Source organism: Vulpes lagopus, chromosome X (assembly GCF_018345385.1).
Source record: "Vulpes lagopus strain Blue_001 chromosome X, ASM1834538v1, whole genome shotgun sequence".
Taxonomy (NCBI): Eukaryota; Metazoa; Chordata; class Mammalia; order Carnivora; family Canidae; genus Vulpes; species Vulpes lagopus.
In genome coordinates, this window is record NC_054848.1 from 85,666,054 (window position 1) to 85,686,135 (window position 20,082).

General features: G+C 44.2%; 1 protein-coding gene across 5 annotated transcripts in view; it reads right to left on the bottom strand.

The window, feature by feature from the left end:
- AMOT (angiomotin) overlaps nt 1–20,082 on the bottom strand; it is a 71,894-nt gene that overhangs the window by 30,814 nt on the left and 20,998 nt on the right. For all 5 annotated transcript variants that reach the window (XM_041741065.1, XM_041741063.1, XM_041741064.1 and 2 more), the window contains 4 exons: nt 15,684–16,167; nt 11,620–11,764; nt 10,645–10,737; nt 7,787–7,932 (listed from right to left, as the gene is read on the bottom strand). In XM_041741065.1, coding sequence (XP_041596999.1) covers nt 7,787–7,932; nt 10,645–10,737; nt 11,620–11,764; nt 15,684–16,167 — 868 coding nt within the window. The remainder of the gene's footprint in view (nt 1–7,786; nt 7,933–10,644; nt 10,738–11,619; nt 11,765–15,683; nt 16,168–20,082) is intronic.

Genomic DNA, 20,082 nt, shown 5'->3' on the forward strand with positions numbered 1-20,082 from the left:
ACACTCAACCACTGAACCACCCAGGTGCCCCTCTATCTCATTTCTTTAGGCCAGAGTTCTTCTCTCCCATCCATATCTCATGCTACTTGATACTTTTCATTTCCCCCAATTGGCTAGCACACTCCCCTGTCCAGTCTAGATATGGCTCTTAAAAATGCTTTTATCAAAACGTTCCAGCCTCCTACTGCCTTAAAATTCAACCAGGCCTATCTTGCAAATGATCAACCTCTGTATTAATCGAATCATTTCTTTCTTTCTTTTTTTGGTTTTTAGTCTGATCAGTTTTTCATCCCTCCTCACCATATCACTAAACTCTATAGGAGTTTTTCCTTGACTAATCTTACTGGACCCTGATTGCTGCTTTTCTCAAAAGCCTCTCATAATGTGTACTCTATTAGTAGTCACTGTATAAGATTTTATTCATGTGTGGATTCATTCATTCTCTCAATAGATATTTCCTGAATACTTTTCACATGTCAGGCCCTATTCTACATCTGAGAGCAGTAGTGATGCAATGGGAAGCAACACAAAGTCCCTGCCCCACTGGAGAGCAGTACCCCAAAAACCCCATAAGGGCAGGGACCTTCTATTCCTTTGCATCTCTCTGAGATTCTAGTTATACTTCATTGTTCACTACCCTCTTGGTGACCAGTTAATATTATTTAGCTCTCAAATAGAAGAATAAAAATGTGCATAGCTTAGCTATAACACTACAAATATATGAACAATAAACACATTCATCAGTGTATTTACTTTGGCAAGTCAAGGGTTTCAAGTTATTCTGATTCAGAGATAAATTTTTAAAAGGGAATCATAAAGTGGGAAGAACAGCAGAAAGGCAATCCAATGAAGAATAGGGCAAATACCCTCGAGCTCAATCAATCATATTTTTCCATTGCACTTCTGCAATAATTTGAACCCATTCCCAAGCATTTGGCAGATCTCTTAACCCCCTTCTGACTCAGGAAAATCTGATCCCTGCAAATGAATACCACATGATGGCATCCCTTCACTCCAACAACTGTGGATGTCTTTCAAATTTATTTTTTAAATGATGGCTATATACAAAATTACTTCTAGGGCTCCAGAGTACCCATTTATCTCAGCCATTTGCAAGGAAGTAATTTAATCATTGACCATTTCCATTTATATGCTGATGGACAAAGCATAGTGTAGGATATTTTAGAATTAAGAGATCTGGGTTTTGTCCTAGATTTATCACTGTCTGCACTTTAATTTCCTAATCTGTCAAAAGAAGACAAAACTTGCAAGGCTCGTGGTGGAAGATACAATAATATATTTGGAAATGTTTTCAAAAAAGTTTAAAAAAATACATAGGTGGTAGAGATGAATAAGCAGAATACAGAATTCTTAGGGAGTGAAAATACTCTGTATGATACCATAATGGTAGATATAGTCACTATACATTTATCCAAACCCACAGAAGGTACAACACCAAGAGTTAACCCTAATATAAACTATGGACTTTGGATCACTGATGTGTGAACACAGGTTCATCAATTGTAACAGATTTTACCTCTCTGGTGGATGGTGTTGATAATGGTGGAGGCTATGCAGGTGTGGGAGCAGGGAGTAGATGGAAAATCTCTGTACCTTCCCTTCTGTTTTCCTGGGAACCTAAAACTGCTATTAAAAAAGGTAAAGTCTTAAAAAATAATGAAAATATATATACAGATGGATAGGTAGAGGGGGTAGGCTATTATTACTGGCTGGATGAACATCATCACATGCATACAACTCATTAGCTATAAGACATTAAAAGTAGTTATGCAGAGCTAAGTCTGGTGCCATAGAGGACAACTTTCATTATGTTTGATTTTCATCTTCCCTTCCATTGCCACAACCCCACTCACCGTGTCACAGATGTCACAGTGAAAGTATATCTTCTCTGCCCCTCTCCTTCATACAACTAGTTTATATGTTGCCCCATGGCCCTTCCGTGATTTCTGTGTGATCTTGAATTAGCCTTAATGAGGAACCCCTGGCTCTAAGTAAGAGTTCCCTCTGAAGCAATTTAGTAACACTACCCTGGTATTAGTGAGCTGTCTCCATCTATTGCCAAGAGGCTGTGGTCTACTGGTGGATATTAAAAGAAGTGAAGAGTAGAAAGCACCTCTAGAAAATTGCTACCAAGAGAACCGAGTTCATTCTGTTGAGAAGACTAAAGAAATTACACAAGGCTTCCAATTTGGAAATGTAAAAAGTTAAAATCATAGGAAAAACTGAGAAACACAAGTTCTGAGAGGTCACTCCATCTCTATTTGGAGTGGGGACATAATTTCTTACCATATTGGGTGGAGCAGCACCTACTTCAAAAAAATATATATACTGCCGGGGGTACCTGGGCAGCTCAGTCAGTTGCGCCTCGGACTCCTGATTTCAGCTCAGGTCATGATATCAGGGTCATAAGATACAGCCCTTCTTCAGGCTCCATGCAGGGTGTGAAGCATGCTTAAGATTCTCTCTCTCTCCCTCTCCTCTTCTCCACACTCTCTCTCTAAAAAAATGCTGCCATAAATATGGGAAATGTCATCCTTGGATGAAGTACCCTTCAAATAAGCCAATAATCCATCAGCAGAACACCCTGGAAGATTCCTGGGTACAAAATGTACATCATCTGAATTCTTATCAATGCTCTAAATGCACACATAATTAGCACCCTCAGATCTTTCAACCACATTTATAATCCATCATAACTATTGTGTGAGTTCACACAATATGCTATTGTTTGAAGATTATTTTGGATGAGACATAAGTGTCTCTGCCTAGCACATCTTCCTCTAACACTGAGAAAGGGGACTAGTTATGGTACTGTGTGGATAAGTGTGACAGCATAAAACTGTCCATCTCCAAAACCCAAATGACAAATCAATTAAATGGCAAGGGAATTAGAAATAAGAAAGAGGGATCCCTGGGTGGCGCAGCGGTTTGGCGCCTGCCTTTGGCCCAGGGCACGATCCTGGAGACCCGGGATCGAATCCCACGTCGGGCTCCCGGTGCATGGAGCCTGCTTCTCCCTCTGCCTGTGTCTCTGCCTCTCTCTCTCTCTCTCTCTCTCTCTCTCTCTCTCTCTCTCTGTGACTATCATAAATAAAAAAAAAAAAAAGAAATAAGAAAGATAGATCAGCCATGAAAGAGTGGTGGAAATGGAAGGGAAACAATATGAATTTTGTTGTGAAGAATTGAGTGGAGTGGCAAAAGGACACCAGAACATGCACAGCCATCAAGAGTTATCACTGCGATGTCTAAATCATCCTGAGTCACTGCAGTTCAGAAAAATTTAACACTTGGGCCCCTTTTCCTTGAATCTCCGTGGCTGTCATTCTAGCCTAAAGCTGAAGAACAAGGCTCACTGGTTTGGTTTGTTGTTGTTGTTGTTGTTGTTGTTGTTGCTGTTGTTGTTTCCAGCCCTCCCACATTCCCTCTGTCCCTTCTAGTGCACTCCGCTTAGTAAGCAGCCCACCCACAGCATCTTCCATCTTTGATCTTGCCAAGGCCTTTTCCCCACCATTCCTGAAACAATTACCCAAGCAGTGGTTCAGCTCTGGATCATCATAAGACAGTAGTCAGCCAGAAGCCTGGGCTGCCTTGAGCCTTGTGAGTGGGATATGCCAGGAATCTGTCAAAACTCTCCAGTGAGATCAAATTAGTGGTAGTTGAGGGGGGAGAAGTTGGGGGAGGTCCCTTTGTGTGCGAGAACACCATGGTTGCCGTGGGACTCATAGTTCTTTAGACTTGGAGTTTACTGAGCCTCCACTTCAGTACAACCTTCATACATATCCCAAAGGATAAGGGCAAGGATGGAAAAGGCACCATTTACCTTGGCTGGGGTTTGCTGCATAGGCTGCAGATTTGTGGCAAGACCTGGATCACAATGAATCACCAAAAAACCAGGTCTCTCCTTTAGTAAAAGTGCTAGCACCTTCCCAGCGAGATACCTCCTCTGATGTCAACAGAACAGGGTCCATCAGAGAATCTCTGCTGAGTTTGGAAGAGGAAGCAGTTGTGATTGCAGGAGAAGGTTCTCTGTAAGCCTGAGGCATATTTCTGTATAGAGCTTAGAGTACAGTGAAGAGTATCACGAGCAAGAGACTTAATGGGATTAGAAAAATGAAATGAATTTCAGGAAGAGCATCTAAATGAGGACTTTGTACAGAGAAAGACATAAATGTATGCAAGGGTTCTTGGACCACTAAAACTAGTCATAATTTTTCCCTGACCATCTTTTTTTTATTGAGATATATTTGACATATAACATTGTATTAGCTTCAGGTGTACAACATAATAATTCGGTATGTGTATTGACCTGACCTTGCACTTAGTTGGCTAAGAAAAGATCCCTAGACCAACGACTTAATTTGGGAAAGTTTCCTTCATTCTCATTTGCTAAGTAGACTACAGAGGTTTTCCTTAGGAAAACTCATGGTGCCATGTGTAAGCCATAACTAAATTCTCTGTTTATATGAGACATAGGCAAAGGTCTGACATATCCGTCTGCCTTCAAAAATGACTTTACGTAAGTTATCTCCAACATATAGATGGATACATTTTCTATTCATGAATACCCTTCTTGATTTAGAGATATTCACTAATTTTGTGAACAATGAAGACTCCTTACTAGACTAGCTCCAGAGCTACCTTCCGTAATGTTCCCATACATTAAAATTGTACCCCAGATAGAACAAGCCCTAATGGGGCTTGAGTCACAGTGGAAGAGCAAAAATCCAATGATTAATTTATGTATTTGAGAGTAAGAAAAAGGGATATTTTCCTTTGAATATCAAAAAGGAGATAAGACAACCACCACCCAGGAGCAAACCCAGTTCTGACAGGCTGCTAAAACAGGAAAGAAAATAAAAATCAGTGGATTTTTTCCTGAGACATGTTTCAAGCTCCTACATGTGCTAGAGGTAACCAAGCTTGAGAGTCTGGAAGACATTACATGGCCTCTGCCTTTGCAATTCCATTGGGTAGAAGGCTCCCAGCCTGCTCTGTCCATCAAATGTTCCACCTCCTTTAGCAACAATTCAGAATTTCCCAACAACTAGACTCTGCGCAAAAGTACAAGCTGGATGAGAGCTAAAAAATTAGCAATAATTGAGGATTTTATTTGAGAGATATAGCTACTAGATGTCATGATTTAATCCTCGTCCAATTTTTAGAACTTCTTTCTTAAATTGTAGATCTATGGGTTTTGGGGGCAGGGCCCTGGAAAGCAACTAAAAATCTCTGGAACGAATGTCCAGAAAAGCCTCAGAAGTCTGAAGCCAGAAATATATACCAGGCAACTCTTTCAGTGAGGGCTGCCCAGTGGGAATTACAAATTAACATCCTCTTCTTAGATGTATATTGTATATTATTTTCATGATTAACAACCAGTTGCCACTGAGCCCTAAGACACAGCAAACCAATATAGTTGCAGGGTCTTTGTCCCCATTTATCTCCTACTAGAAGGGTACTCTTCCTGGAGGGGCAGCAGGGCTGTGTATATACCCTAATCTCAAATCAGTCTGGACAAGCTTCTCATAGTCTTGTTGAGAAAGGGGGACCCAATGGGCGACACATTTTTTTTTTAATGAAAAGATGCAGAGGTTACTAGATCTGAACAAGTGCCCACATTTTCTCTTTGGGAATGGAACCAAAGGATGATTCAGCCAGGGAGACAAGCAGCAAGGTCTAGGGAATGAAGAGTCATGAGATTCCAGTTTTATTACTGGCTCTACCCAAAACTTGCCATGTGACCACCAGCAAGCTACTTCTCAGCCAGTCTCTCAGTGTTCCCTTCTCCAAAAGAATACAGTCTTATCCTTGTTCTGTAATTTACTCTGTGGTTTCCTCAAAAAGAAAGGAAGAAAAAGAATATATGAGGTGTAGCAAAAGGTTAAAGGGTGTGCTCCTAGGTCTGGATACCAGATATATACAAGTATTCCTTATGTTCAATAAAGCAACTTTGCAGAATTTCTGATGTAGACAGCTGATGAAGCAAGACATTAGCCTGATTTTATACAACCTGCAGTTTAATGATTAAGCAATTCAGGTCAAAGACATCATTGGTTAGCTGACCTTACCTACTGGAAATGTATGAACCCACAACCCAGCTCCAACAAGCATTTTTTTTTAAGTTTTATTTATTTGAGAGTGAGAGTGTGAACAAGCAGGAGGAGGGGCAGAGAGAGAGAATCTCAAGATGACTCCCTGCTGAGCACAAACCCCATGCGGGGCTTGATCTCACAACCCTTCAGGATCATGATCTGAGTGGAAATCAGGAGCTGGACGCTTAACCAACTAAGCCACTCAGGCACCCCTCCAATAAGCATTTTAATCTCCACCCCCAAAGCAAAGGATATCTATAAGTCAGACTCTAGGAACTAGAACCATTCCTCTACTGAGAGAGAAGCAGCAGGCAATCAATGAAAGGTGGAAAAACAGCTCAAATACAAGAGGCAAAATGCTGAGGGTCACTAAACACTTTTTTTGGTCTCAAGTTTATAAAGCTTCCAATTTGTCACAATGGAGGTGATTTTTTCCTCTTAAAACAATTCAAATTTTAGAATAGTGAGTGAGATGTGAAATTTTCTTCACCAAGTTACACTTTGGCATCAATTTTTGCTGGAACACACCCATTCCCTGAAGTACAAAACATCGAAGAGTTAGTAGTACTTCAATACAATGACAACGGACATCCAAGAATAATTAATGACAGACCAGCAGCACATTCCCTCTATTTCACATGAACACAGTTCAGTGTTGCAATCTAATAACATATACATTAAGACTAATCAGATACATATTTATCATATGCTTTGTGGTTTGGGAGCCCCTGTATTTGTCAAAGAAAAACTCCATCCTTGCACACAAATAACCGACAGTTTCACCTCACCATGTACCTACATTGCACAATCTAGCCAGGAAGACCCAGGGCACAGCTCCTGGCCTGCCATAAACTGTAAATTGTCCCTGGGTCCCAACCCGTTCCAGACCCCTTCAAGATTGCTTCTACTTCAAAACCAATCTGCAAAATAAATCCTAGGACAAGGGGCATAGCCATTAAGATTATTTATTTATTTTGATGTAAGGAGACCAACTTCCCACCGAGTATGGGGAGACCAGGACTATTTTGATTTAAGATCCTTGGAGTACTTTAAAATATCTGGAATCATTTTATAGTTCTCCTAAGATAAAGCTTTAAAGCCCTAAAAGAGGAGGAATTAAAAAGTATATATTTGTCATAGGCTTAAGGCAGAGCTAGGTCCATAGTAAGAACTAGGAGGGGGTGGTTAGCTTATTATGTGAAGGAGCAAATGGAAATTGCTCCTTGACCTTGGTGATTTTCTATTCTGGAGCCAAAGGAAGGAACTTGCAGAGAGGAGAAAAGAAATCAAAGTCCACTCACATCAGCACAGCTCTAACTAGGAGTAGCAGATGGTAGGGTGCCTGGGAAGCTCAGTCAGTTAAGTGTCTGGCTTGTGTTGGCTTGGGTTGTGAGATTGAACCCCAGAGCCTGGAGTCAGGCTGCACTCTCAGTGGGGAGCCTGCTTGGGAGTCTCTCTCTCCCCTCTGCCCCTCCCCCAGCTTGTGTTTTCTCTCATGCACTCTCTCTTCAATCAATCAATCAATCTTTAAAAAAAAAAAAAAGCAGATGGTACCTTCCTGTTGGGGGACTGTGTAGCTGCCAGTACACCAAAATGGAGAGACCCCAGTGCCCTTGATTCCCCAGTTCTTTCCCACCTCAGGCTCATATGCTACCTAAGAAAACTACACATACCTCTTCTTCCAGCTTGACCACCTTGGCCTGGGCATTGCTCAGGGCCTGGTCTCGAATTTCAATGTGTCGCCGTTGGTCCTCATTGGTAGAACGGGCAGTAGCTAGCTCAGCTTCCAGCTTCTCCTTCTCCTTCTGGCTTTCCTTATCTATCAAGACATGAATTATCATTACTGCCATTCCAGAGCTGGCTCAAAAACTTACCCGAGCACACTGATAATCATACCCATTACTAAACCATTCTCTAACACACAGCTAAAAGAACCAGCAGACCCAAGATCTGCACTCTCTCGCTGGCTTTACTGCTAACTTGCTGTGTAAATTCAGAAAAGTCACTTAACAATGGTTGTGCAGAAGCAATGTGAAAGTAGATGCAAAGTGTTATGAAAGGTGTTATGCAAAGAATACACAAACACACACACCAGAGGAACAGGTAGGCTTGTCTCTTCAATTTTATTTCTTCAAGTGGTAGGAGCAACTAAGCCCCTCAAATTTTCCCATTATCTCATGATAATATATTAAATCAAAATGAAAATGGGGGCCAGCCCCGGTGGCGCAGTGGTTTAGCACCGCCTGCAGCCCAGGGCGTATCCTGGAGACCCTCGATGGAGTCCCGTCAGGCTCTCTGCATGGAGCCTGCTTCCCCCTCTGCCTGTGTCTCTGCCTCTCTCTCTCTCTCTCTCTCTGTCTCTATGAATAATGAATAAATAAATAAAATCTTTTTAAAAAATGAAAATGGTATTTCACAGAATATATAAAACTCCAAACCCTACTCTTTACTAACATTAATTTCCAACTGAAATAAATCCAGGATTGTGTTGTAGGTACAGAAGCCCATGACACATGTAGTTCATCCCCTCTGAATTTCTAGGTCCCTCCTCTTTTAACTAGGACAGACCTCATACCAGAGACTCAAAGGAGCAATTTGGATTCTCATTTGGAGGTAGTGTGCCCTTCCTCTGGAGACCACGATACTTAAGTTTATAAGAGAAACTAATAGGGCAGTCTCAGCTTCCTTCCCACTCTGACTTTATATATCTATTCAGCTGTACCTCGGAAAGAAATGAGCATTTGTTGAATACTTATTGCACATCAAGTAACTTACTCCTCAGAAAACCCTGCAAGGAAAGTGTTACTCTCTCTTCCCCATTTTGTATATGACAAAGCAGAGACCCAGAGGCTTTGAGGAACTGGTATGAGGTCTCACAATTAGTAAGTACACAGTGGAGCCCAAACTTAAGGCCAGGCTGTTCTAAACTCTTTCTAACCAGACTGCCTTCTCCTTGGGTTGAGTCGGTTTGGCCTTTCAAGGGAAGTGGAGCACATTCCCCAGGGGAGGCTTTTCAAGACGGCTTTCTTGCCTCTCGCCACAGTTCCAACCACGCAGCCCCCTGTTGATGTCCAAAGGCAAAAATAACTGAGGCCACAAGCCATGCCCTCTTCCTTGCTTGCTATAAGTGGAGTCTAGTTTTCCCTTCTAGAACCATGTGGCAGTATTTTCCCCTGCTGCAAATACAGTTTTTATCTACTAGGTTCCCACATTTTATAAACCACCAGCAGAGCTCCCAGGACACCTGAGATACCATTGCCACACAAGGAGGAAGGGTATGAACCAGCAGATCCAAAGGCCAGAATCCATACGTTTTCTCTTTTGTTCTTTTTTGTCCTGGGAGGCCATTACCTTCTCCATCAGGGAACTAGCTTCCAGGGTAACCATGAGTGACACCACTATAGCAACTTCACAACAATTTATACTAGGTACTGATGACACCAGAAAAACTACATTCTTCCCTCTAAGACATACTGACAAAGAAACAGGAAGCTCAGGGAAATGAGGAAGAAAAAAAAAAAGCCCCACTTCTGAAGTCAGCACACAACAGAGCAACCCCAGGAAGGGAGGGGGATATTGTAAGTAAAGATCAAATAAACTTGTAAAAGAGGACTGGAAGCTGCGTGGAGTGACTTGAAAGGGTCATGTGGAGGTCCTGCAAAGATGGGGCCTGACAAGTCCCTACTGTGCACTACTCCAGCTGGGAGCCATGGTGACGGAGACTGGGGGTAGGGAACACCAATTACGGGCATTTGCAGAAGTTGAGGGTAGTTCATCTGTTTCCCCCTATGGGCTCAATCCACTGCAGAGTTTTTATTGCTGGTTTTATTGTGGCAATTGAAAAGAATGAGGCATTGTCTAGCTGGGTGGAGTCTATTAGGGACCGATAAAGAGGAGGATTAGTTCATTGTCATGGTCCTCGGAGTATTTCCAGACAAAGGAAATGCTATTATGAGGAAGACATAGTTCTGCCCTCCCCACATCCTCAAGTCCATGGCCAGAGGCAGTAGCTCAGGCCATAGCCGAGGTCCTCCTCTAGCTCCCCTTGCACTGTGCCAGTATGCAATGACATGATATAATACAGGGTGTTTAACTAAGGGAGGCACAGGTGCAGATTCAGTATTCTAAAGGCTAATCATCAATCCTCCATGTTAATTCCATCTCTACCAGAGCCAGCACATGGAGCCTTCAACAATAAATCCCTCCAACATTAAGAGACCCCATGTGCACTAAGGTCCTTTTCAGCTAGCTGTGACAAAAGCAGTGATATCAAAGGGCTTCTCTGGTTTAATACAGAAGAAGCCACATTGATGTGACTAAATACAGCAAGCAGCCTTCTTGGCCTAGAAAGAAAAAACAAAAACAAAAAAACAAGAATCCCAACTTTATGCTTGAACAGGAAAAAGAATCTCTAGATGGCATTTGCTCTGCCCTGGCTATTCTAGAAGGATTAAGCAGAACTGTGTAACCTTTTTACATATCTGACTCCCAACCACACATTAGTACCTGCTGCTAGAGCTGTCAGACTTACTTTTTGCAAAGAGCTGAGAGATGGTTTTTCTAGTATCTTCTGATCCCTCATATTCCTTCTCTGCAAGCTGCTTGTTGGCAGTCTCTAGACGCTCTGTGGAATTCAGAGACAATCAACAGGGCCTCATATACAAACTCCCAAGCACGTGGTGTTTACCATCTAAGTACTGATCTTAGGCAGAATGAGCCTGCTTCTTCTTGTTACTAAGGCATAGGTGACACAGACATACACTTAAAATATGGAGCTGCAAACAAAAATAAACTATGTTTGGAAAGGAGGAGTTGAGTGCTTAATACTTTTTTCACCACACCCTGACAAAAACCTAAGTGCAGAATTTTAAATTCCAATGAAGGAATCTATCCCTGAATATGTGACATCTTTCATTCACCAGGTGAAAGAGCATCAAAGTTATTATGAGGTCTTTAAAATCATGGAACATCAAAGCTAGGAGGGGACCATGAGCAGTACCAAGTTCAGTTGTCTCATTTTATCAATTAGACAGTCTAAATCTAGAGACATAAAAAATATCTCCAAAGTCATCAGTTTTAAAGGTGTTGAAGTGGTCATTTGTCACCATCTTCAGTATTATCATGTTAAGGTAAAAATAAAAGGAAGGAGTCCCAGAAACAATGGAGGACATTGCTATTTCAAGCTTGCACAGCCAAAGACAGGCCTCCTCTGCAAAATCTGTAAGGGAAGAGAGGCAGTATGGATTGTGGGGGCAGGCCAGGTGGGTCCAGGAGTCCCAGGGTTGGGTGGGGCAGTTACTGTCTGATTAACACATCAGCTCACCTCACTTCAATTAAGCAAGCTTGGGACCAAGTTCAGTTGCAGTCCCCCAAACCTAGCCTAGTCTATGCTCTGCAATTTACTGGCCATACTAGTGGGCTGGACAAGTACTGACAGTCTCAATGTATCATCCCTCAGCCCTTCCCTTCACCATCTTGGCCAATGCTTCAGAAGTGAGAACCCCACCTCTCAGATCTCTGTTGAAGTCATGCATCCTTCGAATTTCACCCTCAAGCTTGTTTCTCATGGCTTTCTCCAGGGCCTCTCTTTTGGAGGATGACTTTACAAGGTTCTCATATGCCTCTGAGACACGCTGGATTTCTGTCTCCACCTGAAAAAAAAAAAGGAAAGATAGTGGGGATGGTAGGAGCTTAATGGGAAAGATGGTCTGAAAACATATATACAAATCCTTAATGACGGCTTTTCCCAGGGCTTTACAGATGGCTAGGAGGCCAGCATAACATAGTCATATGAGAAAAGTTTCCCAGGAGGATTTCTTTCTTTCTTTCTTTCTTTCTTCTTTCTTTCTTTCTTTCTTTTTTAAAGAGATTTATTTATTTATTTGAGAGAGTGTGTGTGCACACACTTGAGTACTGGGTGGGGGAGGTGCAGAGGGAGGGAGAAGGAGAAAGAATCTCAAGCAGACTCTCTGCTGAGTGTGGAGCCCAACGCAAGGCTCAATCACAGAACCCTGAGATCACGACCTGAGCTAAAACCAAGAATCAGACGCTTAACTGACTGAGCCATACAGGCACCTCTCAAGAAGGATTTCTAAAGTCAACCTTCAGCTGAGCAACTAACTCACAGAGTCATCAGACTCCCTCAGGTTAAAAATAAATACAGTTTCTGTCTTCAGAGAAGGTAGTAGGAGAGAATAAATTTCCTAAGTACAGTTATAAACGATTTTCATTTCTGCATAAGAATTTTCTTAATTTTCAAAATACTATTAATAATGTATATAGTATGTAGATAACATTATTCCAAAGTGTCCATAGCGCTTTCCCATGTTTATTTCTATTGGCCCTGCTATCAGCCTTCACAAGAACACCTCTTTCCACTTTAGCAAAAAGAAAAGTGAAAGTCATCTTTCTGAAATCAAGTTAGTGGCCAAGGCGAACCCTAAAAACTCCAAACCTGAGCCTTATGCAGTAATTCAGTTCACTCTAACAAACCTTTGCCAATGGCCAAATATTTACTCTTTAACTCTTTAAAATACCCATGGGGTCTGTAAATATGAATGAGGACACGATCATTTCCCTTCAAGGAGCTTTCAATCTAATGAAGTAAAAGAACACAGAGAAGTATGCCTTACTCAGAACAGCAGAAGTGGGTGCTACGAAGGTGCCAGGGAGGAAAAGGTTATTTCTGGTTGGGATGAGGGGAGAGGAGACCAATTTCAGGCAGAAGGTGGCATTTCGAGTCAGATCCTAAAACCTAGGTCAGATTTCAATGAGCAGAGGTGAGGGGAAGGGTATTCTATTCTGAGTGAGCAAATGCATTCCCAGGATGACCAGCAGTCTCATTTGGCTGGAAACTGTGGGGTACACAGGGAGAAGTTGGTGAGAGCTGGCTGTAAAGATAGACTGGAGTCAGATCATAAAAGGGCTTCAATGCCAGGTATTTGGACTTTATCCCGTAGTCAGTGGGAAACCAGTACAGATTTTTGAACAGAAATTCATGCTCAGAGTTGTGTGTTATGACACCACTGCAAATCTTGTAAAATGGGGGGGGGGGTGGAAAACCATACACACAAAACATCAAAAAGAAAGGGTCTTGCCCCAAATCAGCCCGAATCAGGAAGAAAATAAGAAATTAGACTCCAGTCTTTCTGTAACCAGTACGGCTTCACTGCACATGAAATAGCCACAGAGATATTTGCATATAATTTGTATAAGAAGATAAATAAACCCCGTGGCCTATTAAACAATTTGCAAATTAGATTTGACTCCTGCAACCATTCTGCATTCCTTCTCAGTTTCCCACTATCCTTAACAAAGCTCAGGGTATTTTATGGGGAGAAATATCAGGCCCCCAGTGGGAGACTGGGGAAAAGGTGGGGTTACCAAACAACTCAGATTCCACCTGCCCAGCTCCAAAATTATGCCCGAGGCAGGGCTGCCTGCAAACAAATGAGGCTTACACCACAGAAAAGAGCAGACTCCCAGAGTGTTTTTCTCCTTGCAGATGGCACCAAGATAGCAGCACAGAAGGTGAAAACTGGTGGTGAATGGCATTTAGAGACAAGATCTGCAAGGCCTGGGCCTGATAAAGCTTTTGCATGAAATTGAAGTGCTGGGTACAGAAAATAAACATTACCATTTGAAAGAGCAGGGTTGGTATTAGTCTGCACTAGGCAGCCTGTAGAGGGCAAGGCTTCTCAGTTCCCCACAGAATGCCGCACCTGGAAGGCAGGCCCTTGACTCACGCTGTTCAGAGTACTATTTCCAGATCTGGTACCGAGATCTTTCTCTACTCCCCTCCCACCCACCCCCACCTTGTAGATACTGTACCCTCTAAAAGGGCAAGTTTTGCATCCATCGACAGGACCTCCCAGGAAAAGAAGTCACAAAAGGGCAGATCCACTGGTTTGGTCCGGGATGGTGGGGGCAAGGAAGAGGGAGGTGGTGGTGGGTTTCTGTCTCATTATTCTGCTCAGGAGCCTCCGGCCTCTGTATTTTTTTTTCTAGAATCAGCTGATACCACCATTCTCCTTCCACTTTCTTTGTCCTCTTCCACCCCACTTAGGCCTCTAACCCACTGCAGCACTGGGTCAGCCTTCACTCCCCCCAGCCCTCAAGCTGTGCCAATTATACTTGGTCGAGGCATCCTACCCTTCCCTGGAGAAACAAGCAACAGCAAACACCACAAATCCTACTCTGCGCCTCTTCCCTGTCATTCACCTTCCCGATTACTACATCAAAGGTGGGGCTGGGGCCACCCTGAATAGAGAGTTTGGGGAGGGGTGTCAACAGTGAAACCCAATCAGCCAAACCGGGCCAGTCCGCCTTCAGCATGTGAGTATGATTAATTTGTTGCACCGATGTGATGGGAGGGGTGGGTATAGTTCAATGAGAGGAGGCAGAAAATGTAAAACTGGGGACAAAGCCAGGGAGCAACAGTTATCCCTGAACCCCAACAAAACGCCATCCAGATTTTGGAACACTGTATGGGGGGGGGTGCAGTTACATAAAAACTCTCAGTTGACAGTAAGCCCTCCTCTCCTGCAAGACCCAGATCTGGTGTTTACGAATTCTCAGTTTCATTCGGGCCCCTGAAATTTCCACTCCTGGGTGTCTTCTAAGGACAAAGTTGCTGAACAAAACCGGGCAAAGTCCCCTCCCTCCCACACCTTCACCCTCACCTCCCCGGAACAGTTCACATTGTCGGGAGATCAAACCACATGAGCTCCACAATGACAAAAGCTGCCAAGAGGCTGCCAAAGGTATAACCCTATTTACCGACAGCCAAGAGCTAAGGTTCCTAGCTTAGGGCACTCAAGAGCTAAAGTTCCAGCTGGAGGAGACAGGAGGGGCCCAGGAAAGAATGTGAACTCTATGGGATGCACACTCCTTTTTCTACTTCCTCAGCCTAGGGCTGTCACCTGTCACCCAGCTGTGGTGGTAAGCCCCTCATGCCCCCCACACACACCAGAGAAAGACAGCAGATGTTGAATGTGAGCTGCAGAGAAAAACCAAAGCAAAAAGGAGGCAAAGGAAGAGGTGCTGAAAAAGAGTCACTATGAGAACTCCCACTTGGAAAAGTGTTCTAAGCCCTTTCCAGAACAAGGCAGGGCAGGATCTAATGTCAGTGGGGAGATTTTTGTAGGAATTATGGCTTTACATTTAAGTCCCAAATTCAGTTATTTGGGAAAATATAATCAAGACGAAAGGCCTTTAGGCTGGCAGGACCTTCCCCTATACAGGCATCGTCAAGTGTTCTTGACCTTATGAAGAAGTTTCTCAGCCTCCTGGAATTCAAAAACCATCAATTAGGTTTTCATCAGGGCTATGGTGTCTGGGAAAACTGTACAAATAAGTTCTTTTCTCACCCCATAAATGTAAAATGTGACTCTTCCTAGAAAGACAGGCAGAAGGCTTTTTCCAAAGTTGGGATCCACCCGTAACCTTCGGACACGGGAATCCAGAAGACCCGTGCGGAAGTCGTGAAGACACCAACGAGTGGAGCCTTGTGTCGATACGAAACACATGAGACTGAAAGAAGACCCCGATATCCCGAAACGGAGGCCTCACCTTCTGCAGTCTCGCCACCTTCTCGTAGCATCCTTCCAATTCCTGCCGCAGGTTCCGGTTCTCATCGGACAGGATCTCCACCATCTGCTGGGCTCTGGAAACGATAGCGAACGGGTCGGCTGGCATTGGCTGATAGGAGGCGGAGGACTGCTGAGCCCGAGGCATAGCTGAATAGGCTTCTCCCGGCTGCTGCTGGTGATGGTGGTGGTGGTGCTGTTGCGGAGGGGGCTGACTCAGGCCAGGCTGAGGGAGCCGATAATGATCACTCTGGTGAGCCGGGGTCGGAAGGAAATGCTGCTGGGGCCTAGGCAGGTGAGCTGAGTGGTCTCCTTGGTTGGGGGCCAAGGGGTGTTGGGCAGGAGACAATCTCGTGGCTGGCGGAGACTGGAGCAAGGATAAGGAGCCCCCAGACGTGAGGGAAGAAGTAGGACTGTGAGGCCGTGAGCTCCGGGCCGACAGCGGCAACGAGACGTCCTGCGCTGGCCTGTAAAACACGGAAGGCGTGCTCGGGTTAAGCTCTCTCCAGCGGCGCTGGGCGGCGGCACTGGAAGCCTGCTCACCTCCCTTCCGGTGTCACTGCCCCCTCCCCCCGCCCCAGGACACCTGCAAAAACGAGGAGCAGGCAGGGTTAGACTCGGCAATCTCTGCAAAGTCCTCCACAGCCCTTTCCAGGCTTGAGCTTCGAGTGCCCCGCAGAGGTGTGATCCCCGGGAGGGCTGAACCAGGTGACCTCTCGGGTCCTTTGGCGAAAATCTAAGTGATGTGCGCCTGTGCTCTCATTGCTCAAGTGTAAGCACTTTAAATGAGTCTTCCAGAAGGTAATTTTCACGTCATTATCTTAAGCACAACCTTTTCTGACATTCTATATGCAGTCAGCATATGCAAAGAGTCCAATTCAGAAAGTGTGTTCCACTTGCCCACCAGGAAATGGCAAACTGCAGTCACATCACAACCAGTCCTCTTCTCGATACTGGCAACTCTCTTTCATAATGCATACATTCACAAAAAAATGACTTGAGGATATGTAGATCCTTATTACATTAAAGACACCAAATAATTATTGTTGAGTGCAGTTAATAATGGAATGAGGCCTATTAGGAGCAATGATACCAAGATCTGAAGGGGATTGCAGGCAACACTGTCATACTATTTTTGGTGAATTGAACCACAAAATGTAAAGACTGGAGAAGCCTTCAAGAAATAATTTAATCCATTCTCTCACTGGATAGACTGGGCAACTGAAGTCCAAGAGAGAGGAAACAATTTGTCAGATATTACCGAGTGACTAATTGGCAGTGCCAGGGTAGAACCCTTATGTCCACATTCACTTTTTCTGCCTCTTCCACTACCATAATACATTGACTTCCACACAACATATGTTCAAATTCCCAATCTATTTCTTTTTTTTCCCCAATCTATTTCTTATAGAAAGTTCCATAAAGAGAACTTCAGTACATTGTTTGATTTGTCTCTCCCATTTTCACACCCAATACTGTACTTGTTAGCCATTAAGGGAAACAAAGAGTATGTGAATGGATCGCTTCCACCATCACTGCTACCAGCAGGAATATCTGTAGGTATACAATGGAGACGAAAAGTTTGTTCATCCCCCAGCCCGTGCCCAACTAACCTCATATACTCCCACATCACATCCTGTGGATGCTTGTCCTACAGTTGATATTTCTCAATCCAAGGAAGACAGATGGCTAAGAGCATGGGATTTGGATCCCAACAGAATTTGGAAACCTTTTCTACTGCCTACTGGCTGTGTAACCTTGCTCATGTTACTTAATCTGCATGAGCCTGTTTTGTTCCTAAGGTCACAGATGAATTACAAAAATACTGGGCTCCTCTCATTTTTGAGCTCGACAGGAATTACAGAGTCTCTTATCTACCTCCCAGCGAGATAGGTTGACCCTGTTAGGGATTTAACTTATGGGATATCCATTTAATCTTTGCACTAAATTGCATAAAATTCATGGTGGAACTGGGACAAATCACTAGGAGCAATTAACTTTTAACTGGCATTCCAGATGCTAAAGCACATCCCTCCCACATACATTTCAGTTATACATTTCAGTTATTGTTCACACATCTATCTCTACTAGCGATCCTCACTGTGAGGGCTTTTTACATCTGCGAAATCATTCCAAACACTTGATAATTGATACCCAGTAATAACCCAGATGCTTGTCAGAGCCCTCAAACCTGCTCGGGCCCTGGGTTCTGTATCTCAGCCCCATCGATGCCTTTGGTATACTGATGTTCTTCCAATTTCATACATATGGCACTATCAAATAATTGCTGGATATTTAAAGAAGGCACTTGACCTACTTACAGACAGAAGAATTTACAGGATTCCCATTATTACACCTGGAAAGTCACTACTGTATGTTACCTTTCTTGGAAAATGCTCAAAACAGGCGTCAAATCAAAAGCCTGGGAACCATTTATAAATTTATTTGGGATAAGAGTCTTCTCCCATTTTCTGTACCAGGAATCTTCAATTTCCTTAGGGGTAAAATGGACTCTGTGTGCTCCTTCCTCTTTGAGTAAGAGCTATTATAATTTTTATATATCCCTAGGGTTAAAATATAATGTACAGGGATGTTAGGGCTTTTGGATCTCCTGGGCAGAAGAGAGGGGCTTACATTTCATGTTCTCCAATCCAGCTCTCAAAATGTCACAGAAAAACAACCAAATTAACCTTTATCCTTGTGGCCAGGATTTGGAAACCCTGGGCCTGGGAGGTGTTCTCTTTTCAAGACTGAATGCCCAGTTCTGAAATGGGCTTCGCCCCCCTGCCCACCAGCTCCTCTGGGCCCCAGCAGCAGTCCAGGCCTCTCCTTCAAACAGACTGGCCACTGAGACATCCCTCCTGCCTGGAGGCTGAAGGGCTCCTCCATGCCCTGGACAGATGGTACATGGCCCCTCAGGGGCCTCGGGAAGGAGGAGACCACAAGGTCTCCGGAAAGAGATCTCTCTTGGGACGGATAAGCCACAGCAGTGGCTCTGGCCATGACTCTGAGCTCTACTCAGAGATAATGGAGACAAGGTAGTTGCCCTTACGACTCCCCTAGGCTGGAAAAGGAAGCAGATTTCAGCGCACCATGATGTTGGGAAAATCAAGGCATTCCATCCCTGGCAGGTTTGCAAACAAGAAGCAAGGCTTGGGCAGTCACAAAAGGAGAGAGAGCCCTCCAGCCAACCAACTCCATCTGGGCTCCAGCATCCACCCACCACAGGAAAAAAAAAAAGCAGGACTGTATTAACAATCCTGTGAAGTTCCCACTACACACACACACACCCCCTACCCAGAGAAGGGCTGAGGCATGACAGGGATGGGGAAGAGCCAGGGGTGGGGGAGGGATGTCAGAGGAAGCACCACTACACTCAAGATTAAATAATAAAAGTAATAGTAATGATGGTAATAATACAGGTGGCAGTTGGGTGAACGGCATACTCCCCAAGTGCTTCCACTGCACAGCAGCAGGAATTGCTTCCCTGCTGGCATATTAACCAGAAACAACAAGTCTTCTGCAGACAATAGAATCACATGATCCTGTGGAAGCCCTGACCTGCCTCCCTGCCCCTTCCCTCCCTTCATCCTGCTCCTTCCCCGGACAACCTGCACCCCCCCTTTGCCCGTGCTCTGTGGCAAAGGGGCATGGCATACATGCAGGGCAGAGACCAATGACCAAAATCACAGTCCTTCCCCCAAAGCCAGGGGAACTCCCTCCAGAGGATAGCTTGGGAGGACACAAAAGGAAAGCAAAAGCCTATCCATCAAGAGCTGACACAGCACCTTCTACCCTGCCACCTCACTGGGAGCCCCCACCCTCCTCAGTCTCTCTCTCTCTCTCTTTCTCTCTCTCTCTCTCTCTCTCTCTCTCACACACACACACACACACACACACACACACACACACCGCCTCCCCCCCCACACCCACATACTACACACTCCAGGCCCACACGTGTGCAAACCCACATGTGCACACTCTCACCAGAGTAGGTGCCACCAACAGCCTGGAACCCAATTTATTTTGCCCACAGAAACTGCCTTTCCCAGGCTCTGTGACGGTGGATCTGTGAATCCTGGAGAGGGCTGCAAATTCTTGATTGTTTCTCTTGCACAACCAGCTCGGCTCTGAACTACGGAGTTAGGTCACCCTTAGATTCCACTAAACAAGGATTTCAAGAAACCTCAGATCTGGGCATGATTTCAACAATTGAAAGGAGGTGGCTGCTTTACAAACAGAAAGGTTTTAATTTTTAAAAGCAGCTGATAACTGTGTAAACCCCAGACGCAGAGAAGGCTCAGCACTCAGAAAGACAAAGATTCAGAAATTCTTTAATTCTTCCGATGGCTTGGCCTTGTTTCCCATCTGGAGTTCTGGGC